We start from the raw sequence: 26,083 nt of genomic DNA, 5'->3' as shown, positions 1-26,083 counted from the left end.
TTCTATATATAGGTATTTTAATGCGGATTTATACGAAAGCCCAGAAGGCTCATTCGAGATTCGAGTTTCGAAATACGAGATTCGAAATTCGAGTTTCGAGATTCAAGATCCAAACTAACCAATCAAAAGGCGGTTTAAGATTCAATTACTCCCCTTTGCTAAGTTTTGACCTTCTAAAAATCGTTGAATATATTCAAAACGAAGAGGTCATTTGATTATATAACAATGCAAGAAAGAGTGTTATATATATCAGAACGAAATTAGAAAAAAAACATTGGGTATTTGGTCTGCAAAATATGCTTAGATTCATTATAACTTCTTAAATATTATAATAGATTTATATCATGAATATCTATATCGTAATATCTACTTTGCTTACAAGTCAGATGTCAAAATAATAAATATTGTTAAACGGATTCAAAGAGCAAAAGGGGGGGGGGTATTGTAGTCGATGAGAATTATTAGTGTGCATTAAAAGAACTGACTAGCGATTATTAAATAATAAATAGTAATACGGGTTTCAAAGTGGATATAGTTTGTGACAAGGTATAAGAAAGTGACCAGTGACCAATACGGGTTTCAAAGTGGATATAGTTTGTGACAAGGTATTAGAAAGTGACCAGTGACCAAGTTTGTGAAACCAAGAGACAGCCCCTTAAGTACGGATGGCTGAAATATACATGCTTAATAAAAGTAATGATTTCTCTTTAATTTGTTTAGGCCCATAGGAAATAATTATTAAAAAAATCACTGTAAAGCCCCCCCCCCCTTCCGAAAGAAAAGCAACAGGGGGTTATCACAGTTATTAGACGTTATTTTTGAAAGGACACAAGCATAAAGTTGCTATATTTTCAACAGTATATTATATCGGTGAAAAATATAAGGGGAATGTGTGTGTGTGTGTAGGGGGGGGGGGGTAGAGACACGTGCCCAGGGTCATATGGCTATGTTGTTTATTTTATTACAACGGTAGACAAATGTTCGGTAATCAACATTCAGTGTCAATCTTGCAATGCATGGGTAAAATAATTATATATTCGATAATTATTTATAAGGAAACCGCTCGGGTCTCGCAAGATACATAGCCAATCAATACACAAGTTTCAATACATGACGTAATGGAGAAAAAAAGATTAAAAAAAAAAAAGTATTTGATAATGATAAAAAAAATTATTATTTTAACAAAACAATGGACCCTCTATACACCTTTAGGACTTTGAAAAAATCGTATAGCCTAAAGCAGTCAGGGCTAGAAATAATTATTTTTGTTTACTAGCCACTCGGGCTATCGCCTTATATTTTTACTGGTCAGCTTAGTACTTTCACTGTCCCACTGGGCCAGTAGATTTTAAAAAGACTGGCCCAAAACCATAATAATAGTAGTAATTTTTTTTTATATTGTGATCCTTAGAAGTACAACTTAACAAAACTAAAAACAGCAGAAGTTGAGACACACAACCCCGCCAAGTTAACTAGCCCGACTGTGAATGAATTTTTTTATGCATAAAAAAATGCTGACCCAAAGGGCACATGCCCTCTGTAATGGACTAGCCCAGATTGAAAATTCACTGGCCTCAGACCAGCGGGCCATCAATTATTTCGAGCCCTGCCGCCAGTACGTATTAAAATTACTTAGTTCATGTATGCCTTTTAGTGTACACAGGAAATCTTGAAGACATCGTAGTAGTGATAAAGAAAAATTGCGTTCGCTTTCCCAGTGGTGTAGATTCCATATAGCCGAAAAGGCTGTAGCCTATACATCATTTTCTTGATGTAAAAAAAAAATAAAATTTATTTATACATGTATTTGGTTGAAAAATGGGGTAAAGTTGGTCATAAATCTTATTTCTTTACCAGTTACTAGAATATTTTTTTCATCAAATGCAATAAAAGTATTTTTAGCGATCCACACTTTTATGCCTATCCAATTTTTACAGTATACACGACTTTTGATTTTTATAGCTGGTTAAATCTAGAATTGAAATGTTACCTTGAAGTCGATATCAGACTATTAAATAATGATTGCAACATGAGTCTATGATTAGGACAGGGAATAGAAATTAGGAAATATGTTTGGGATAGTAGGAAGTCAAACATAAAACATTTTAAAAATTATATTTAGATTATTCAATAAAGAAGTTTCCATAATTTCCAAGTACTGTGAAGGATTTTAAAATTTCTCAATTTTATTATGAGTGGTCATGAAGATTTTAATTTCTGTGTCATAAAAATATATTTAAATGATTTATAATTATATTCTCTTGAAAAATGACAATGATAGATGTCTCCAAGATCGCAGAAAGTGGTCTTCCGACCCCCCCCCCCCCTCTATTGAGAGTGGGCGACTCCCTCCTTGCCTATCCACAACTCGGCAATGATGCGCTTTAGGTGAAATCTGGGACTTCACATTAGCCTACATATTAGCAGAAGGAAATACACACCACTGTTTCCCAATTGGAGAAATACATAAAAGATAAGTTTTCAATTACTTCTTGGTCTAAGGCTTTGAATACTTGAATTAATTAAAAATTATATGTACAATACAGACTGGAATTTATTTTATTCAATATCAAATAGTAGAACAGTCTAACTGCACAAATGCACCCTTAAAATGCATGAATGAAATGTATCCTTAATTAAATTACTGTGCAGTGTAAAGATGATCCTTAGTATTCCATATCTATAATAATTTTCTCCCTCATCCATGTGCTAATTAAATAATTTATCGACCTACTAATTTCGCAATTCAACTATAAGGTCATATAATATTCTATAGATGTATTTATTGTTTTGTTTAATTAGGAAAATAAGATTTTATATATATTTTTCAAAACGTTACCCAAAATTCATTTTCATTTTGATACATATAGCATTTTTTCTTGCATTATTATTTAAGCAAATGACCTATTTGTTATTAATATATTCAGTGATTTCTTGATAGTAAAAACTTAATAAAGGGAAGTAATCAAACATTGAATCCGCCTTTTGATTGGTTAGTTTGGATCTTGAATCTCGAAACTCGAATTTCCAATCTCGAATTTCGAATCTCGTATTTCGAAACTCGAATCTCGAATGAGCCTTCTGGGCTTTCGTAGATTTATGATATTTATAGCCAAAATAAAATTTTTCATTTTTTGCACTGTAAATTTATATTATCTCATCGTGCACCTCCTACTTTTTGTTTCAACCGGAGATATATTTGGGGTTTGCCATTATTATACCCCACGCTTGAAAAGTGCGGGTGTATAGTGACAGGGGTGTCTGTCTGTCCTCCGTCTGTCGGTGCGTCCATCTCTTATCCGCAACTCCTCTTATACCACTGAATAAAATTTCATGAGACTTTCACAAAATCTTTGTTAAATAGAGCCATTGATTACCTTCTATTTTCTTTTTGATTTGACAGATATTTCGGGTTTCCAGTGGCAAAACATAGACAGTGCCATTCTTTCTATAATACTGAGGGCTACCCAACTACTCCTATACCACTGAATGGAATTTAATGATACTTTCAGAGAATCTTTATTACATAGGGCCATTGTGCATCTCCTATTTTACTTTTTGATCGGACGGACACTTATTTCGAGTCTTTCCATATGCAAAACATGGACTTTGCCATCATAATCATGTGGGGGGGGGGGGGGGGGGGGGTATCATTTTGTGAGCTCAGTGCGCACAGTTCCTCTAGTTTCTATATCATTGGATGTTCCCATGTCTTACTATCTGCAACTCCTCCCATAACACTGAATAATATTTAATCAGACTTTCGCAGAATCTTGTTACAAAGTGCAACTGTGGACCTCCTTTTTTCGATTTTCGATCGGGCAGATAAATAGGGTTACCCATAGCAAATTATGGAAACTACCATTCTTCCTATAACATGAGGAGTATCCATCTCTTGTCCGCAACTCCTCCCATACCAATATTTATTCAAACTCTCACAGAATCTTTATTACGTTGTGCGATTGTGCACCTCCCTAATCTCGGTGGAGATTCGGCTGGGCTAGATATTTGGACTGACGCCCACCATCGGTGGGCGTCAGTCCAAATATCTAGCCCAGCCGAATCTCCACCGAGATTAGCACCTCCCTAGCTTTTATTTTTCGATCGGGCAGTTAAATAAGTTTAATTTACCTATAGCAAAATGTAGAAACTATTTTTTCATTAACATAACGGTCCCATCTCTTACCCGCAACTCCTTCTATACCACTGAATAAAATCTAATGAGACTTTCACAGAATCTTTATTACATAAAGATTATGCAATAATATGTTGTGAACCTCCTATTTTTTGTTTTGATCGTACAGATATTTGAGGTTTCCAATAGCAAAACCTGGACATTGCCATTCTTTCTATAATAAAACTGGGGGTATCCATCTCTTATCTGGAACTCCTGCTATACCAATGAATAAAATTTAATGAGATTTTTACAGAATTTTTATTAAATAATGCTATTGTAATCTTCCTATTTATCGTTTTGATTGGACAGTTATTTGGGGTTTCCCTAGCAAATTATGGATACTGGAATACTTTCTACAACATTGGGGGTACTTATCTCTTGTATACCACTGAATGGAATTTAATGAAACTTTCACAGATTCTTTATTACATAGTGCAATTGTGCACCTCCTTTTTTATGTTTTGATTGGACATATATTTAGCGTTTTCCATAGCAAAAAATCAACTTTGCTATTACATGTATACTCATATGCATTGGGAGACATCATTTTGTGAGCTGTGTGCTCACAGAACCTCTAGATGTTATGTATCAGAATTGGTTCTGCTATTTCAGGATACAAACTTAAAAATTTTTCTCAGACTCCAAATGTAGAAAGATTGAAGCATGAAGATAGAGGAAACGGATAGTAACAGCTCACCTGAATCTTGTAACAAAGAAAGTAAACACTTTGTAGGGTCCTTAATACATTGACATGTATTTATTTTTTAGACATGACATGACAGGATAAACAATTAAAAGGAATCTAATTCCAATGTCAAGACGGAAATCAACAACAGGTTCACAGGTACAACAACAAAATTTGGTACAAAAAAACCATGCAGCACAAATATAACAGGTATGCACCTTTCATAAATATAACATCAAAAACTTCAATTTGAAAAACTTAAAATGCAACTTGAAGCTGTCAGTCCAGCCTATCCCTTTATATAGAGAGAATGCATTGATTTTTTCCCCCCAACACACTTAAAAGTCTGAATGTAAAAGCAACATCTTTTATTTTAGTTAATATCTGCAGTTCTGCATTTTCTGTGGAATTTTATATTTAAATCAAAGTGACACAAAAATAAAGTTACTTAAATCTTTCAAGCAGCTGACTGAAAAGAAATTCAAAACTTTAAAATGAATATTGGAATGCTGCCTTTCAAATGATAAAAAGATCCTAAGTTAAATTTAACTAAATATTAGATTTTTCAAATATTTTACATCTATTCTTTTTACATCTGGTTTCACAAAATACCTTTCATGAATAACATGAGTATAGGTTGACAAAAGAGCTTTCCTAACTAGTGATCTTAAAAACTGATCCAGCAAATCATACATGTACATTTGTAATTTTAAAAAAAAAATCCTTCTAATAAATTTCTCAAAATGAAAGTTTGCTTTAATTTCAATACATGTGTACTGATCAAAATATCAGATAAAAAAAAAAAGAAGCAATTGATACTATGCAACGTAACTAATGAATTATTTTATGTGATTAACCTAATAATTATCTCATAATGGAATTTAATATTAATATCATACAAACCCCAGTATACATGTTTATTACCAGCTATATTATTAAAAATCGTGTCACTTAATATACATGTATATATGTATTAGTACATTGTACAGCATTTATTAATTTTCTTTTGACAATAATGTATGAGAATTAATCCCTTTAATTCAGAATTATGACTACATCTCCTAAGAAAAAAACAATAGTACAAATGTGAGACTTTATGGGGTTTTTTTTTCATCTGAACGAAATACAATGAAATGCAACTCAAAAATATAAAATATTGAGACAAAGTTATCAGCAAATATTATTCCTTTCCATCGTAGCACCAAACAACATCTAAACATGAAAAATATTTTTTTTCATTTAGCAGCTGTGTGCTCTAAAGCAAATGTAACATGATTTTTTTTTTTAACAGATTTTACATTTTAGATGAAATTATTTTTGATTAATGATTCTATATGGAAAATATGGTCTATCAGGTAAAAATTAATCTGAAGCTACTTACAAGCGCTTGATTTTATTTCATTAAAATACTTAAATTAAAGGTAATCTACCTCAAATCATTAAGCATACCTTCTTTTCATATTTTAAAAAAAATCAGAGTCCCTTATAAAATACTACTAGTAAGTCACCTGAAAATCTGTGTTTTGTTATATAAAAAAAAAACCATTTTAATAATATCAGCACTGAGTGCCAGAAGTGAATTGTGATTGCATACTGAGTGGAAATTTGGTTGAAAATTGTATTATGAGTAACTGCAGGCGTGGATTCTGGCAGAGGTGCTCCCGGCAAGCACCTGAACTAAAAACAAAAAGCCAAAATTTCAGATATATTTTTCCCTGTCATACATCTATGTAATAAAGGTAAAATTACAGTCTTTCATGTGTCAAAAATATTCTCTAATTGCTCATTCTAGGGAGCTTACAAGGGCCTTACCCCCAGGACCCTCACCCAACACTGCCCTTGATCCATTGAGGACCCTGGTAGTACCTAGTCCCATCGCCATCTAATAGCACTACTTCTAACATCAAAATCCTGGATCCGTGCCTGAACTGAGGTAGTTCACAAAAGGTACATACAATACAGATTACAGACATCTGAATTTATGGTACTGCTTCAGAAAAAACAAAACGGGTTACACTGCACAATATTGCTCTGCATAATAACATACATGTACATGTATATGTGCTATGGTTGTAAAAGTTACCATGAAGCAATTAAAAGTTTGACGCCCATATCAATACTACAAACAAAAAACTATCAATCCTGCTTTTAAAAATTGTTATAAGCTCAATTAAAAATGTTTTTGAAAGTGAACATAAAAGATATTCAAAAGTAAATATAAAATTGTCACATGATTTTGTAAATCAAAAGCACAAAACATCACTATCACATCACAGACAGAAAACACAAAAAAAATAATTTGGTTGATGAATCACAATTAATTTGGTTGATTTAATCACAAATAAATTTGTAGAAAAAATTTCCCCCTCAATCCTCTAAGTATTCTACGTAATATTGGGATTCTCGGAGGTAGTCCTTAATACGTGTGGGAATGGGCAGTCGATCAATGTGGTCTCGTCGTACAATCTGTAGGATTTGGAAACGACACATGTGCTGCAGTGACTGCATCTGTCGGAATCGAGATACGGGGTGAAGGAGATGAACTGGCATAGGTGGCGCCCCAGGACCAGAAGGTCGAATGAAATATAGAAACTGTCCATTGCGGGAATTTCTAACACACTGTTCAATAAAATCTTTAATGGTTGATTTTCCTAATGAATCAGGCTGTGACCAAAAGCTGAATTTACCTGCAAAGAAAAAATATTACAAAAATGAGAAAAAAAACTTTCATGATAAAAGAGTCTACTGTACTGTACGGATGATTTGAACAAACTTGAATCTTCACTACCTAAGGATGCTTCCATTTAAGTTTCATACTTCCTGGCCCAGTGGTTCTTGAGAAGGAGATTCTTAAAATATACATTAATGTTTCACTAATATGTAATTAACTCCCCTTGGAAGAAAGTGTGGCTTTTCAATTGAACAAACCTGATTCCCCTTCACCCAAGAATACTTTGTGGCAAGTTTGGTTGAAATTGGCCTAATGGCTCCTGAGAAGAAGTCGAAAATGTTGAAAGTTTACAGACAGACAGACAGCTAGACAGACAGATGCCGGACAAAATGTGATCAGAAAAGCTCACTTGTACCATCCGCTCAGGTGAGTTAACAACATCAGTGCCCTATAAAAAGGGTGTTAGATATATTCCCAAATATGTTAAGCACAATTATTTTTTTAATGACTTCTATTGAAAAAAATTATTTTTTTAATGACTTCTATTGAAAAAATTGTGTTACAGTATATATGATATAACAGTTTATTTTCCCATGAACCACTTTTTCCTTTCTTTGCTAGTGATTTTAGATCACAAAATATTAAATTCACATAAAAGTGTCACCCATTGTGTACTGTAAAGACTACATAGAAAATTATTAATCCATTGAGACAATCACAAAAATAGGACTATGCAAATTAAAAATACATGTAACAGTGTTTTGACATATTTTTGCAAAAATTGCAATACGTAGAAAAAAAAACCCAGTTATATAGTATACTACTTTACATTATATTAAAGTGACCTTAATTTCAATTCAGTTAATAACTATTTAAAATTTTACTCCTATTATGATTTTTGTTTCCCTCCATACCTCATTCTGTCCTGGTACATTGAAAATCAAAACCCCAAAACTACCTACCTTTATGATGCTCTATCCTAGTATGGTGGACATGACCATTCATGTTGAATGACAGACTTAGGATGTATCTCTCATCTGAGCTGTCCCTAACCAGAAAAGAGCCATCTGGTTTACTCATAAGTTTGATTTCTGCCTCGTCCCAACTCAGCGGCCCCCAGTACCAACCACACTGTAAACAATATCATTCATGTGAAATACATAATATACATGTACTCCCATGCACTATCAACATCTTATGTTGCTCTAAATTAAGCAGTATTTACTTTAAATTCTGACAGGAGAAAATTCAAAGAGGTATAACAGACAATACCTTCTTTAAGAATTATGAATATTAAGGAATAGAAATCTAAACATAATTATGATAAATACTTACATCTTTTAGCTGTTTCATGCTCTCAAAAAAATCTTGTCTGCATCCTGTAAATAAATTCACAGAAAAAAAAAAGAATTTTCTACACTTTAATGAATTATGCTCAAAGTATGAGATATATTGCTTAATTCAACTTATAAAATTATTTCAAAAAGTTATTGAAAAGTTGTGTCTACTCTCACCGCATCATTTGATGAATACGGTAACAATTAACACCTGGTTTATTTATAAAATACTATTACAATACATAGACGAAGTGTGTAACTGCACCCCTCCCCCTTTCCAATTAGAGATAATCACAAAGATCACTACATAAACTTACTAATATCAGAGTTCTGGTTGAATGCAGGTATCTCGGGCAGTGTGATAGGTTCCACAACGCTGGACTTGGCCTTGGCATCTCTTAATGGTTTTTCACCTGATGTTGCAGATCTACTCAACTTGGTCTCAATTGGGTCCTTGTGCACCTTTTCAGTTTCAAGAGATTTTGCCATTCCCATAGGATAAGTCCTTCTGGCTGCTGGGTTTTTGTGAACAGGTGTTTGTCTGAGACTGCTGTCTCTAACTTTGACCCTAGATGAGCCACTGACCTTGACCTGAGATGAACTTTCTGCACTCTTTTGTCTGGTACTAGAAGACTTTCCTTCTTTCTGCTTCTTCTTCTGTTTTTCTCTCTCTCTACTGTGCTTGCTATAGTGTTCTTTCATACCTAATTCTGCAAGACTCATGTGAACAGGCTCTTCGTCGTAATAAAATGAAGGAATGGTTTTAAATGGGAGTCCTTTGGACCTCCTTTTCACTTCTGTCTCTTCGTCCGGAATATCCTGCATGCCCTCCTCTGGATCACCTCCCATTGCACTTATTACTGTAGGTAATTCTGGCTTATCTACTATAACTACTTCAGCACTAGTTTTTACATCTGACTGATCAGTTGTCTCTGTCTGTTTAGCACTATTTTGATCACAAGCCAAATCTGCTTCTGTTATGATCAAACTCCCAGTTAAACTTTCTCGATTAGAGTCATTACAATCAGAGTGAGTGCCATCATCTAGCATCGTCCGAGGTATGTCTGTAAGTTTCAGATTATTAGCATCAGCGTATGGTATCTCCTCCCAGTTATTCACATGTGAACTACCCATCTGAAAACAACTCTCTGAATCCTTCAGTTTTGCAGTGCTGTCCTCCATGTTTCTTTCATAATCCAGTAAATTCTCAATGGAGGACACGCCAGAGGGAATGGTTTGACTTTCTAAACTTTCCAACACAAGGTCTGCATCATCCTCATATGATGTTGCCATAGGGGATTGATTTTCAAAGGAAAACTGGTGGTTAGTTAAATCATCGTTTAATGGCTTAGCACATAGATTTTCAGTTTCATATGACTCTAACACTGTGGAATTTGACTGAGACTGGCTGCAAACCAGATCCGATTTGTCCTTTATTTTTTGTTTCTCTGATTTCCATTTAACAGAGTCTGCCTGCTCTGCAGATGATGTAAAAGATGTAAGATTTGAGACTAAGTGGTCTGAGGATATGCTTAAGTCAGTTATAGCACTGTCTGTCCTAGCACTGTTTGTATTACAGCTCCCATTTGGAATATTCATTTTCTCACCAACATTACCACAATCCATGTCTAAGTCTTCCGTAGAAATTTCACAAGGACCTGCTGATGACACATTCTCTGATAAAGAGTCAAAATGATGCATAACTTGAGCAAACAAGTCAGATCCAGAAGAAGAATTATGAAATCCACTATCTATCTGCAGATCTTTAACCTCTTCATAAGGTCTCTCTTTCTTTATGTAAGATTGATATGGCACTGAACACATTTTGTCCTCTTCACAAGAACACTGTGAAGTTTTAATGTCCTGATCTTTGATCTCCTCATAAATCCTCTCCCTCCTCTGTAAAAGAACTAGTGAGGAACCACAAGTTGAATACCCATTTGTCTCATCATCCTCATCCAGAGGATCGAGTCTCACTTCCTGAGGTACTTGTTCTGTGTCTGCCTCCGGAGGTATGCTGTCCTCAGTACGAGGACATTCAGAAGAAACAGGGTCCTCATTACTTGGAGGTTCTTCAGTGTTTATGTCCTCAAGATTCTGAACACTATACTGTCTTTCTGGCAAGGGAGGTGGTTCTCTATCTACACTTTCTTCCCTGTTTACAACACTACCAGACCTCAGTGGTTCCTTGAAGGGGTTTTCCACATTTTTTGTTTTGTTGTGGACAATGGAAGGGTTAGCATACACATCTTCAGTTTCTTTCCAGATGACTCCTCCTTGAGAAATACAATTCTCTGACTTGTTTTGAGAACTTTTTATCCCTGTCTGTAGAGAGTTTTCATTTTGGAGAGGACAACTTCCTGAACGCACAGATAAAAGGTTGGAAGTAAAGCTCGGCAGAAGACGATTCTTCATATCAAAATTTTGACTGCTTGGCCTATTCACATCTAAAATGTTAAAAAAAATTTCAATTTCTCATGTTAAGAAATCCACATACCAGTATATATCATAAAAATAGGAATTTATGATCATTAATTTATGACAATTTTTCATTCTTTACCAATAAAAGAGACAATGTAATAAATAAATACATTACACAATTTTCACATATATTTTTTTTTCAAAGATAGTTTCTTTACTAATTCATTGAATGGCCATATTACAAAGTTTACCTGTGTGACTGGAATTCTTGCCTAGTTTTTCCCTGGGATTAATTTTGAATTCATTACTCTCCCTCCAGTGTACCTCCTCCTGACCCCCTGTGGACTGTGAACGTCGGTGGTGCTGTACTTGAGTGGGAGCAAGAATCTCTGCCTCCTCCTCCTTCAACTTCTTCAGTTTTAAATTCTTCATTTTCTCTCGTACCTCGTCCAGAGTTTCATACCCTGGATCCATGTCTTCTGGAGATATTGGTTCTATTTTATTTCCCTCATCTAAGTCCACCCCTGCCTCATCAGATATAATGAAATCATTAGTCACTTCTATATCTGATGCTAAGGGTTTCTTGTCTGGGGGAGACAAGACTTCTGCTACATCTTTAGAATGCCTTGAACGCCTGAGTTTTGGGAATGCCCCATTTTTCTTCCGCATTTCTACAGGTTTCTGGTAGCTTCTGTCAGACTGGCTCCTCCTCACATCTACTCTAGCAAACGGACCCTGACTGGGGGTGTCCTTGTGCTCAGGGGACATTTTCCGCTTAAAATACAACCCCTCAACATTCTGTGAGTCTGGGTGCTCAGTATCATTATCACGGTTACGGAATCGTAACTTCTGCACAAGCCGTCCAAATAAACTTCTATTGAAAGATGGAGAAGACAATTTGTTTCTATGGTTACCAGACTTTGGGGGCTGAGTTCTGGGAGGAAGGGTGGCAGATTTTGGACTTTGTCCACTTGCCATTCTCACAACCAATTAATACGGCGATACCTGCAGAAGATAAAGTATTCATACATGTATCTGCATTTTGATTTCAATTTATATGCTCACAGAAAATCAGGAAAGTAATATTCATGCTTAATGAATGCACAAAGTGCATTCAAATTCCACTAACAAAAGTGTTTTAAAATATTGGTACTGTTTACTAAAAAAAATTGTAAGATCGGAATGTTAAACTAGACCAAAAAAACATGCTATTTAACTGTTATACATTAAACACACAAGAAATTTAGAAAATAATGACACCATATTACTTTAGGTTATGACTAAATAGAAATGAACAGCTCTAAGATACACACCAGAAATTGTTGGAGACACTGCATAATGGCTGCCATTGCTAAATCTTTTCTGTCCATTGTTAGAACTGGATCATGTTTCCCCTGAAAAGACCAAAATTTGCCTACTTATTAAGATAAGGTAAATATTTATTCTGAATTACCAGGTGCCATCCTTTATGATCCTTACGATCACTGCTACTACATAATAGTAAAATTTTGTCGCACAATTGTTGCCAACAGTCGCAATTTCTTGAAATTTCCATAAGTTTAGTAATATCAAATAATCTAGAATATTTTACATGTTACTTTAAATTTTACACAAGTTTCTATTTCTAGATTTTTTTTGTCATAGTATATAAGTGACATTTTTTGTGAAATAATAAAATTAAGTATTTCTCACTAAGTACTATACCAGAAAACATTTTGAATATCTTACCCAATGTGGTATCGAGATTGTTAACCCTTAATTGTGGATTTGTTATTTGCCTTTAATACACCAATATGACCATAATAAATTATAAAGAAGATTTCCGTGTGATTGTGATTTGCCACACCAATGTTTCCTTAAGTTTACAAACATTTCTTGTTTCATATTCATTTTATTAAATATGTACTCAATACCAATTTTACTTGAGATCAGTACATCATTTTTCAACATGATACAGTGTACGTCACAGAATGATACATTTCCTCATTCTACAAAAATAACCATGACTCACCTACCTCTCAATTCACAGAAAAATATATATTTTTGTGGGAAAGTAAATTTAGAAAAATAAGAACCTTATAAAACTGTTTCCCCAATAATAACATTAAAACGAGACATGAGTTCAAGACTGAGATTTAAAAATACTCTGCTACTTAAAGATACTTCCTTGTTCATGAGTAAAAACCATGAGAAGACAATAAGGACTTCCTTCATGTAAAAATCCAGTCAGTCAAAAGGCTTAAGGCTGATGACATGTTCCTCGAATATCTGTTTTGTATCTCTTCATAATATATATAAAAATATTCATAAATATCATTATCTTGTGATTTCCAAACTTTTTTCAAAATGTGTAAAAACTATTCATCATTGTTGTCTGACCCTAAAATATTTATTATAGAACAAAAAATTTTAATATTTATATTGAGGAGGATGCCATCTGACCGTAACAATATCTTTATATTGCCACATAAGCATTTTTATAAAAAAAAAAAAAAATATTTACCTTAAAATCTAGAAAATATTTTATAAATCAATACTTTAAGTAGCTGTATTACTTGGGTAATCTTCAAGAATCCTTGTATTCATAATGAAGCATTTAATTATAAAACCTGAAGAACCTGCATAAGTTGGACACAAAACACTTGCAAGTTTTAATACCCTAGTCTCTCTTATTTATAAAGGGATCTAAACTTATCATTGCTTCTGTAGGAAAATGGCAGAGACTTGTTACAAAAAATTGCTCAGTTCATGAAAAATATAGTGTCTGACTAAAAAAAAAGGATGAATGAAGAGAAAACTGTGTCTAGACTTACACAATGAACTTTTATACTCAAAACACTACATCTTTATATAACAAGGATCAGATTTCTTTACTAAAATCAACATGATCAAAGGAGTGTATAATAATATTGTGATTAACTCCATCAACAAGGGGTAAGTGGACTTCCTTCAAACGAAGTACTTAATCAATCTTTGTTTTCATTTGGTTAGTCAGATATACTTGCATGCACATATTCAGTGTACACTTATATTCTTGATACTTATGTTACACCAGACAGTAGTCTACTTAGTAGCACTGCTATTGCCTAATAAAGTTTAGTTATGTCATGTGCTTTAACACTCATCTTGACATAGTTGATGGAAAAACACTCAATCATTTTGATGTAGTTGATGGGTAATATGGTTTATGTATAGATCTTCAAATCAATGTGCATGCACAGATCTAGAGGGGGATCAGGGGTCCCCCCCCCCCCCCGGAATTTGCAGTTATTAAATGTATATACTGTAGTGAATAAAAAATGACTTTGGACCCCACTAACACCTTTTTTTGCTTGTCAAGAAATTTCTGGGCTGGAAATTTTTTGACTGGGGTGGACCCCCACCCCCCCCCCCCCCTACCCCACCCCGAAAAAAATCTTGGATCTGCACCTGATTGGGCATCGTTAAATTTTTGAAACAGATGAAGTCTTCAAAAACCTCAAAAGTAGTTCATTGCTTATTGGTCAACATTTCTGTTTCTTGTCTGTCACCACTTCCTAAATGCTAAAATGCTATGCTTATTATATAGTATGCCTTTTAAAAGAAACTACCCTTTATTCTTCACTAATATAATGTATATATATATATATATATATATATATATATATATATATATATATATATATATATATATATATATATACATATATATATATATATATATATATATATATATATACTAGATGAAATCCCGCGCAAGCGCGGGAAATTGAATTTATACCACTACTGACAAAAAATATATTGTAGTTTTTTACTGACAGCCTACAGGCTTATAGCAGGAACAAATACTTTGTTGAAAATCCCGCATGAAGTAGATTTACCTACCCCCCCCCCGTTTTTTGTGTTTGTTTTATTATTTTTTTTTTTTTAAACTTGAAAAATAGCAATTTCATTAATTGACGTTTATTGTGAAACCTGTTATACTATGTTATGGATATTGTACTTCAGATGCTCTTATTTCATTTCCGTCAAGGATAAAAGCAACGAATATGCACATTTTACTAATAAATTGATTGGGGGGGGGGGGGGGGTTAAAAATTCACAGATACTTGGGTCTTGGTTTAAAAATATGTTTGTACCTTATTGATATGTAAAAATGTACTTTACCTTTTTACCTATCAATAAGGTACATACATATTTATAAACCAAGAACCAAGTACCTGTGTAAAAATTAGCTTTTAACGCCCTATGAATAGGCTGAGTATTTGATACAAAAGACTAAGCTGCAATAATGTAGTCCTCTCGGATTTTTATTTGATCTGATATTTTCTGGCCTTTCTCTCTCTGCCCCCCCCCCCCCTCTCAAAAAAGGAGAGGGCTACATTATTGCAGCTATAAAAGATTGTATTCAGAAATTAACTGTGCATTGATTAAAGCGCAAAATTTTACATCTTTAATTGTATTTGAACAATACCTTATTCATTAATTTTCTCTTTTCATGTAAGCAAGTTTATTACGAAATACAAATTGTACTTCGGGTTCGTTGCCACGATGCTCTCAGTAAGGAATATATCATCGTCGCAAACCACGGTTTTGAGTCCACAAGCTACCTCAAACACGGGTGATGATAGAGAGAGTCGATGTGAATCACCCGTGAGTTACCGACGATGGGAATATATACAAATTTTACCGATAAATTTATTAGGAAAACCTACTACATACATGTATATGTAATAGTCTTTCAATATATAATTATATTCACAACTTATGGTGTTATCAGTGATTTACCATTATTTCAATTATGACCATTTACACAAAAGCTTTTTTATGGTCATGTAGCTATAATCGCCTCGTTTTTTTCTTAAGGATATGTGAACCTGACGATTTTGAACCTACCGCGCAACTCGAACTGCTGAAGATCAGGTCAATGTCGTGATCATACGTAGAGCGTTTGGTTTTGCTAATAAACTATTCTAAAGGATCGTAAACACCGAATTCCTTGTGAAATAAAGTCAAATTAAATTAATATTGCATGTTTTTCATAAATTTTTGCTTTTTGCTTGTTCTTCCGACCTCGGAGCATTTACGACATACCCTTGCCGTTTTGCGCCACCATGTCGGTAGAGAGGGACGCAACGATACATTTGCACGGAAAACACAGTATATATTCCAGTAAAGGGTTATAGTTGGGCAAGAAATATAGAGATTGATGATGTTAGGTTTCGTGCAACAATTTCCCAAGCGATGTCACCTCTGAATACAGTATCACGATGCACTACATGCTTTCAGTTTCAGGTTAGTAAAAATAAACAGCAGAATAAACATGCACCAAACACTGAAACAGAATGATAGGCCTAACTTCACACCTTATATACTTATTCTTTCGTTGTAATTAATATCATTATAGCACCATCGACATTCATTTTCTTACTAACCGGGATTTACATCATTCACGTCAGTTTAAACTTTTTAATTTAAGCTATAATTTAAAATTGCAGAAATCTGCCAAATTTTCCTATACAGTTACATATATATAGATATCTCGCTCATAAATTCAAAAAGATGGGAAAAATAAACATCTAGCATGACATCAGTGACCTCTGAGTATAGTATTTGGTGCCAAATATTTTGTACCTGTGTTTTTCAGACTTGAAAATATACAGTTGCATAAAATATTTACCTCTCGGGTTGCTTTAAAGTCTTTTAATTCTTAGTGGGGTCAAAATGTTCCTTCATTTATGAATATGGAATTATAATATAGTCTGAAGTGACATTTCTAAGATAAACATTGTAATTTTTGTTTACTAGAGTCAAACTATCAAATTACACTTCACTAGCCAAGTGACAAACTTGATGAAAAACAATTCAGTATGATGTATGTCTGTGCAATACAAGATATGACTTATTAAAAAATGATGAGTTATGTACTTAGCCTAAGAAATGAAGTAATGTGGGGAAAAAAGACTTGATCAAAAAGTGTTCATACATTTTTTTAAGACAACAAATTGACCAATTTTATTCTTATTTCAAAAGAACAGGACTCCTTTTCTTGAGTGAGCTTGAACACTGTGGTGACTTTACACATTCATTCATTAGTCTTTGTTGTTGGTTATGGATGCTTATATGCTGCATAATTCTTTTAGAATTTTGGAATTGTATGAAAATTTTAATAAATAATAATTAGCACTTTTTATTATTATATCAATTTCAGATAAAGGAAGGAAGGTGTTTTAGAGAGAGATAATTCCCAAAACAATGTGAGATTACAGATTATGGAAGATTGCTGGGCATTATGACAAACAAAGGTCTGATTAAACATTAAATATCCTTTTGCCATTCAATCATTTGCAAACAATTTAACTTCAAGACCTATATGGCTTTGGATCTCTACTAAAATAAATTTTAGCAAATAAATAATTATACTGCTTTAAATGATGTAACTGTTCTATGAAATTATAAAAGCAGATATTAAAGTTAAAACTAGCGAGTTTTTTTTTTTATACTCTTCTTAAGCATTAAGCTTTAAAGATGCATATATTGTCATAATAATGTTGATACACCTACCACAATATATATATATATATATATATATATATATATATATATATATATACAATGTACATATACAAGTGTCATATGTCTTTTTGTACTTGTTTATTTAAGAAATGAATTTAATTTTTGAAGATTCATGAGAACATGAACTACGACGCTTCACGCCAGCATATTTCATGAAGCGCGTTAGCGCTTCATGATAAATATGCCAGCGTGAAGCGTTGTAGTTCATGTACCTCATGAATTTTCAAAAATTAAAATCATTTCTTATATTTACATTATTTTCTGATGAGTTATGCCCATATTGGCACTGAATAAATAGTAATAGAGCATATCTTATGTTACCTCATATTACTCACAGACTTGTCGAAATTCGTCGGTCCTGTTGGCAAGGCCGATAAAAATTTGTCTGGACCGATAACTCTCAAGAAAATGTCGGTCCAAATGACTGTTTGAAAAAAATCTCGAGTGAAGCAAATTTTAAAAAGATCGGGTTTGTGGTGCGCAGGTGAAAGTCACAGAAACAGCAGAAATGGCCGTGTGGTGATGATGGTCGATTAAATTTGTTACAGCAAAGACATAAAACGTGCAATTTATGTCTCTGATTAAAGATTCTCTATTCTAAGAAAAGAAACTTGTGAGATTGAAGGCTGTTGAAAATAATAAACGGCATTTTAGTGCAGTTTTTATTTTACTTTCTCAGCGTCAAAATAAAGTACGTATATCTGGTCTGACAAAACTTCGTCCGGTCCAGCAGAACATTTGACTTTGTCAGACCAAATGTCTGACAGTGATTTCAAAATTTCGACAAGTCTGTACTCAACATACAAATTGACCTCAATTTTGTAAGGGAAGTAATAACAACCAAATTTGTTTTGCTAACATTGATTGAAATCATAAAAGCTGTACATGTAACATGAGTTGCTTTGGAACTTGGCACTTACTTTTCATTGTTATGCTAAAGTTTTTTACTTACTACCGGTAATAACTAATTGACATTGATTGTACATATTCAAAGAATATCTATAAAATTTACTTGTAAATTGAATATATTTGTGACTGATTTGTTATTTGTACAGGTATCAAGGAGGAATATGAACAATGTAGGTCAGCAGTCAAAATCTGTCACCTTATTCAACTCTTAGCAGCATGTTCCTATGGATCCAGATGCATTAAAAGATTTCTATTGTGTTGCAACCAATGGAATAGGTAGGAATAAATTAATTTTATTAAAATAAAAAAAAATGGGTTCACTATGCATTCAATTCTGATGGTGGTGGTGGTGGGGGGGGGGGGGGGGGGGGGGGGTTAATATATTTTCTGGCCTTCAAAAAGGACAAAATATTTATTTCCCAGCTCACCAAAGACAAATTATGACAGCAAGATTATTATTTTATTTTCACTGGAATAAATTAGACAAAAGAAAAAAAATATTCCCAGTGGAGAAGAATTTTTTTATTTTATTAACATCTTCTAGGTCAGATTATTTCCAAAATCTGCCCTCAAAATCAAAAGTTCCTCGTTTAACTTGCTAGCATGATAATAGAATTTTTAAAAATATAACTTTTTGAAGCCTCATTAGACTAGTAGTCATATTTCATAAATAACTTGAAAGGTGTCAAATTATTAAAATGTTATATAGTAATGTAGTAAATTTTAAATAGGTATTATATACAGTTGAACTTTGATATCTCGAACACTGATATCTCGAGTACCATGGATATGTCGAAGTGATTTGAAAGTCCCAACTACTTATCCTTAAATTTTTTTACCCCTTATATCTTGAATGCTCGGATATCTCAAAGTTTTTTCTCAGTCCCATCTAGTTCGAGATAATGAGGTTTGACTGTATTTACAATTTTACTTGTATACTATATATATATATATATATATATATATATATACCCATAATATAAACCTATGCTGTATCCACGGGTATGTGCTTTATCAAGAGCACGTCTTCCGGTTTTGACACAATCCCTAGGCCTCACTTCAAGATGTAAACTTATCGAAACTTCTAATTGTGAAAGTTCTGTGTTATCAAATGAATGCTAATGAGCAAAAATGTTCATTAAAAATGAGAAAAAAACTAATTACACTTCAATGAAATGTCAAAATTTATCAATGTACTGGCTACAGCAATAAAGGATGTTACCCCCCCCCCCCACACACACACACACACACACACCCACCCACACAATTGCTATCATAGGAAATGATAGATCTAGCAGTTAAGTTGTAGTTGGAATATATTGGCAAGCCTCGCGAATATACACCATTCAACTCATTGGATAAAGCAAATATCAAATCACACAATATAGATATCCTCTATATATCCATGTCCACTTATCATTTGAAGGTTAACACTAAAATGGATTTTATTTTCCAGGCTAAGAATCACACTGTTTTGCCTCTGTCACCAAAGACTGAAATGTTTACTTCAAAAGACCTTCACCTGCAGTTATTAATATTTCAACAAAGTTCGTGGCCCAAAAAAGCTTGCAGTTGAAAAGGAAAGGAAAGATAAAAAAGATTCACTATGTCATAGAAGCTAGTTTTACTAGAACTGTGTAGAAACTTTTGTCAAGGTTAAAGAAATCATTTTGTATAAACAGAACTAACAGTTATTGCTCGAACTTTTTAACAGGGATATTTTAAACTGGTGATTGTTATCTTTATATGTTGTACATTTTGATACTATTTCCAATTAGATTATGCAAAAATATGTCATTTGTATCAGATAATGCTTATAAGTTTTAATGTGAGTTTAAACAGAGGAAATTCGGACTGCAATTTTTGGGGAATTAGATTATGAAAATACACTACTTTTATATAGGATTTAGATCCTTTTGTCCCATATTCTAATACATTGTACATTCAATGGTTAAAAGTTCCTTGTATAGATATTTAATGGGAATTTATTGTTCATTTTTTCTGCCTTCATTCAGAATTAAAAAGTAATGTTTAAAGGAAAATAGGAAATCGGGGTGATAATTATCTTAATTATTAAAGACCGATTCATAATTTTCTTTATATGCATGATTTTTAGTTTTATTTCAAGATAGTAATATATTTAAAATCAAATAAAATAAATTTTTTGTTTGATTTTTTATACATCAACACAGATAAATGTGCTTTAGGAATCTGTTCAGTTTTTAAAAAAAGTTAGAGAAAATTCAGATTACCATATCTTTTTTTCCAATTCATGTACATACCAATTTTTTTCCTGTGTTACATAGCTATATATCACTTCTTTAAAATGAAGTTGAAAAATAAAATATTCAATTATACCCAGTGTGATTTTATAACCTTTTTTGTAGTCAAGGGCAAGGAAATATAGTCAAATTTAAAGAGGGCAGAGGAAATTCAGACTGTGATAGTGAGCTATATATATATGATAGCTATGAAAAAAAAGCTTAGATCACTAAAGTTGTCCACAGAAGTTTTAAATATTTGCAAAAATCTACTTCTGCTTATATTTTGTTTCCATTATATAGCCTTTATTACAGATAATCATGTATAAGAAGTAATTTTTTAAAAGTGATCAGAGAAAATTTGGATTACCATATCTTTTTTTCTGACTCATGTACATACCAATTTTTTTCCTCTGTTACATAGCTCTATAACACTACTTTAAAATGGAATTTAGAAATTAAGTTTTTAATTATAGCCAATGTGATTTTATATCCTTTTTTATAGTCAAGGTAAAGGAAAAATAGTCAAATTTTAAGAGTGCAGAGGAAATTCAGACTGTGATTGTGAGCTATTTAAATATGATAGCTATGAAAAAAAGCTTAGATCAATAAAAGGTGTCCACAGACCTTTTATATATTTGCAAATAACTATTTCTTCTTATATTTTGTTTCCCTTTTATTGCCTTTATTACAGATAATCATGCATCAGAAGTAATTTTTTAAAAGAGGTCAGAGAAAATTCAGATTACCATATCTTTTTTTCTGACTCATGTACATACCAATTTTTTTCCTCTGTTACATAGCTCTATAACACTACTTTAAAAAGGAATTTAGAAATTAAGTTTTTAATTATAGCCAATGTGATTTTATATCCTTTTTTGAAGTCAAGGTCAAGGAAAAATAGTCAATTTTTAAGAGGACAGAGGAAATTCAGACTGTGATTGTCTGCTTTCTGAATATGACACCTATAAAAAAAGCTTTACTACATTATGCTCATTCATAAATCTTTAAGATAACTGCAAAAAATTAAATTCTAATCATAATTTATGAGATTTTTTTATCTTTAATTAATTACAGTAGATTTTTCTTCAGAGCTTTAATCTTTTTAAACAAGGGCAAGTTCAGAGGCTGTTGCCATGGAAACCAACTCATGTACATATATCAGAGTTGTTGTTATTTGAACAAGGGACTTGTCCTCTATGCAACGGTGCCTATTTTTTAACTTTCCAATTACTTTTATTTCAGGTTCACATATCCTTAATATCGGGTTCGATGCTATATGATGATCTAGAAGCTTCCGTCAATATAAAGATCGGTGAATGACGAAAATATTTTGCACATTTCCCTTTTTAATCGGTTATCACAACTTATTTCTTTTATATCATTTAAATCGAGTTTTGATTGAATAATTCAGTGATGACGTTTTATGCAATAAATAAACGATTGTTTGTTGTCAGTTTCATTAAAAATTGCCAGTAACTTAGATCCGCCAACCGGAAACGCCACCGTACTCACGTTTTAGCTATTTCATGGCTGTTTATAGAAAATGAAAGTAGACTTTTAATTTAATGTACGATACTTACTATGCGATTGAAATCTAAATATAGTTTACGGACATCAGCTTTTATCTAGTGTATTGTTAGAGGAGTAAGTAAGAACTCTGGTGCACCCGTTTCGAAGTTTATTTGCAAAATTTATTAATTTATAAGTATAGATATATGTATATATATTAACACTTTTAAATCCTTTTGATTTTCTCAATTATTATAATAAAGACTCTAGCTTCTGCTTCCAAAAGAAAATCATTTTTTAATGCCTATAAAGTTTCCAGTTGCAACAATTAGTTTATATTGCAGAATGACATACAAGTTGCAACCAACTGAAATCTATAAGTTTCATTAATAAGTTTCATTACTTCATCACTATGTATGTACATGTAACACCACTCCCTCAAAGTTACACATTATGGATCATGGTTATAAATGCAGAAGCACAATGGGTTGTACAGCTACATGTACTTGTATCACTTATCTTAAGATTAGTTTATCATCTAATATTGCTTGGGGATGCTACCTACTGTGAAACCTCCCAAATATAAGTGCAACTCATCACAATCTTGCACAATGGTTAGAATAGATTGTTTTTTGTAGTTTTTGTGCGAGAGGTCCTCAAGACCAAACAATTTTAAACAAGTTTTGCTACTTTCTTTTCAAGGATTTAGTTTCTTTTTATTAAGATTCTTTATAATCATATTTAGGAAGTTTTAATGTTCATGAAAATTAAAGTGAAACCTTAAGTAGTTAATACTTTTTAATAGTACTAATTTACAAATATGATGCTCAGTTTCAATTATAAGGCCATGGGAGCTAAAAACTTTAGTTGCTGCATGATGGAATAAGCTTTACAATGCATATATATCTTATATTAGTTACATATACTATACCGACACAAAAACATATTGTTTTTCTTTTAAATTCTGATCCTGATTTGTTATTAAAGAAGAAAATTTTTCCTAAATAATGGACATGTGCTAATGAAATATAATATAATAATCAGATAATTGTTAAAGAAGTATCTTAAAACCTATGTAGAAAATTGTTTAAAATATGAGAGCCTATTTGAGTTTTGACATTCTCCATTGAAAATTATTTCTATGATTCATATGCTTTATATTACATGTATTAACAATAGATTTCAAATATACATTCTATGAGGCTCGTATGTATGAATTTTGCTATAAACAAAGGGATTTTGCAGGAAAAATAGAAATAGAAAATAATTTTCATTTCTTTATACATGTAATAGTTGGAAATGTTATCATGGTTATGCTTACAACTTCTTGATATTTTAAAAAAAAAATTTAATTAAGATTACATTTGAAATGGCAGGTGACTTTTTAAAAATAAACCAAATTCCCTAAAGGCAGCTTTTCGTGCCATCGTCGCAAGCCACAAGTTTCATGTCCATTCTATTTTCACAAACTTTTCATGCATGCTACACAGTAGTACCAGTAGTACGTTATTATCTATCAGCTGTCTATTTCTCACCATCTGAAATAAGAGTGCAACGATAAACCGTTTGACGGTATATCGCAGTATATTTTTCAACGGTTCAATTCACGGTACGCTTAACTGATATCGCGGATCGGTTCAATCGGTCCAGAATTATTCGACCGTTTGTTTTGTTTTCTTGTTTACAATTTCAAAATGGCTTCCGCGCAAAACATGAGGTCAGCGATAATGCCTTAACGGCAGTTAAACTCATCTCCAGCATCTTGAAGACCTCAGATTTAACACGGTGAAGGACTTAATCTCATTCCTAATGTGATTAAAAGTTATACATGTTAAGACAAGTGACAAATTCTTTAGATCTTAACGTATTCTTTAGTAATACACGATATCTCATCACGCTTGTATTTCGATGAAAATTTGCTGTCTTGTTGACTAAAACGTGTTAACACGAGAAATATGACAAATGGTTTTCTACATGAATAAAAGGAATAAAAGAATAAATATCTTCCTTTTTCATTCCAATTTAAAAGGAAGATTATGAGAAAAGGTCCCCGCAGTTCCCTGCAAATGTTTGTCATTGGTTTAGAATATTGTCACAACTCAAAGATCCTATCAATCCAATTCAAGTTAACAAATTGATATTTTAAGTATTATCAAAAAACATGAAAATTTGGTATAACCATGTCAAGTTTAAAAAAAATATGAAGACTTCTTAACATTGTCATGTATCGTGATATGTATCGTATCGTTTATTGAATACCGTGATATGTATCGTGAGGTTGATGTATCGGTGCACCCCTAATCTGAAAGCACGGAAATTTTAACAAAAAGCAGATATCTTTCCTATAAAGAAAGAATATAATCCCTATCTTTGCTTAAATTGTTGGGCTACAATAATGAACTTAAGTTAAACAAAATCTTGCTTTCCCTTTTCTCAATTTAAATTTTAAGACGTCTCTTTAAACATACAATAAATACAATAACTAACCTTACACACTGAAAATCCTTTAAACAAAATCAACAATAATCTGTACTTCATCCAACCAAAGGTCTTATATTAATGAAGTGTTGGGCTACAAAACCTCCTTGAAGATCAATAATTATTAACTTCAGTCTCCGATGGAATTTCCACGACCAAGTTATACCTGCAACTTCCTGGTATCCTGTCGTTATTCCGCATTGAAATTTAATTAACGACATGGACAATACTAACCATACTTATTCGTCCAAAGGACATCAACAGTTGATATTCAGCATCATAATGTTATGTGAGAAGCTCCATCACAGCAACAGGAAGTTTGTACATCAAATCGTGATTTAATGCGGATCCGAATTAGTAATCTTTTTAAATCGGATAAAAACGAACATCTGAGTTTTTACCTCTAAACGATGAATTTGTTTTTCATGTATTATACTATACTTTTCCATATAATCAACGTCTTTGATCATGAATTTTTCTTAAGGGAGGATAAGAAACAGCACCAATAAATTAAGATTATTAATTCTTATTGTGGAGAATGGTATTTATTTATTATTATTTTACTTTTTATGAAAGTTTGTCTTTTGAAAACAATTTTCTGTACATAGGTAAAATATTCCTGTAGCTATTCATTTTTTTTTAGCATGCAGCAACTAGGCTAATTGAACTGAAAATCGTATTTGTTCATTACAATAGACAAATAAAATTAAGTGTACGCAATTATATGCAAGTAATAAGACGATTTTTTTAATAACCAGCTCTTATATTAGCATAATAGCTGGAAATACGAAAGTCATAACTATAGTTATCATGTTCAACTTTTTTTTATCTAGACAGCTTCTAGTAGATGTACCAACGTTAGAGGTTTAAAATGTTACCAGAGAGAGAGAGAGAGAGACTCCGACAGAGAAGGAACCAAAGAGAGATTTACCTTTTACATGTGTAATTATTTAGCATCGGAGAAAAGGTATCTTCATTATAAACGTCTGAACGTATGAATTATCAGATTTCCATTGGGTCGTGGAGCCAGAGACGAGAATCGCTATTATCAAACAGACGAATCCGGAAAACACCACT

At 32.6% G+C, this 26,083-nt stretch overlaps 1 protein-coding gene and 1 long non-coding RNA gene across 2 annotated transcripts; one reads left to right on the top strand and one right to left on the bottom strand.

Annotated features, from left to right (window-relative positions):
• Window positions 1–4,903: 4,903 nt before the first annotated feature.
• Window positions 4,904–25,317, bottom strand: LOC133178956 (uncharacterized). The gene is made up of 7 exons (XM_061313614.1): window positions 25,241–25,317; window positions 12,605–12,685; window positions 11,543–12,296; window positions 9,188–11,317; window positions 8,869–8,912; window positions 8,496–8,664; window positions 4,904–7,549 (listed from the first exon to the last, which is right to left on the bottom strand). The coding sequence occupies exons 3-7, from the start codon at window positions 12,267–12,269 to the stop codon at window positions 7,230–7,232; spliced, it is 3,390 nt and encodes a 1,129-aa protein (XP_061169598.1). The 5' UTR covers window positions 12,270–12,296; window positions 12,605–12,685; window positions 25,241–25,317; the 3' UTR covers window positions 4,904–7,229.
• LOC133179363 (uncharacterized) lies at window positions 16,415–20,547 on the top strand. Its single transcript, XR_009720102.1, has 4 exons — window positions 16,415–16,565; window positions 17,482–17,575; window positions 18,902–19,031; window positions 20,212–20,547. It is a non-coding gene; the product is annotated as an uncharacterized LOC133179363 (long non-coding RNA).
• Window positions 25,318–26,083: the final 766 nt, after the last annotated feature.

This window comes from Saccostrea echinata, unplaced genomic scaffold (genome assembly GCF_033153115.1).
Source record: "Saccostrea echinata isolate AGI-Se365-2 ecotype Australia unplaced genomic scaffold, CSIRO_AGI_Sech_v1 ptg000004l, whole genome shotgun sequence".
In the NCBI taxonomy this organism is placed as follows: Eukaryota; Metazoa; Mollusca; class Bivalvia; order Ostreida; family Ostreidae; genus Saccostrea; species Saccostrea echinata.
Note: the sequence above shows the minus strand (reverse complement) of the source record. Positions and strands in the feature narration are given on the sequence as shown.

Excerpts from the sequence above, each read along its gene's own strand:
- LOC133178956 (XM_061313614.1), bottom strand. The coding sequence starts at position 12,269 with ATGGCAAGTGGACAAAGTCCAAAATCTGCCACCCTTCCTCCCAGAACT. Across the intron at positions 11,318-11,542 it reads CAAGAATTCCAGTCACACAG|ATGTGAATAGGCCAAGCAGT; the intron begins GTAAACTTTGTA and ends TTAACATTTTAG. Across the intron at positions 8,665-8,868 it reads GCATGAAACAGCTAAAAGAT|TGTGGTTGGTACTGGGGGCC; the intron begins GTAAGTATTTAT and ends TATTGTTTACAG.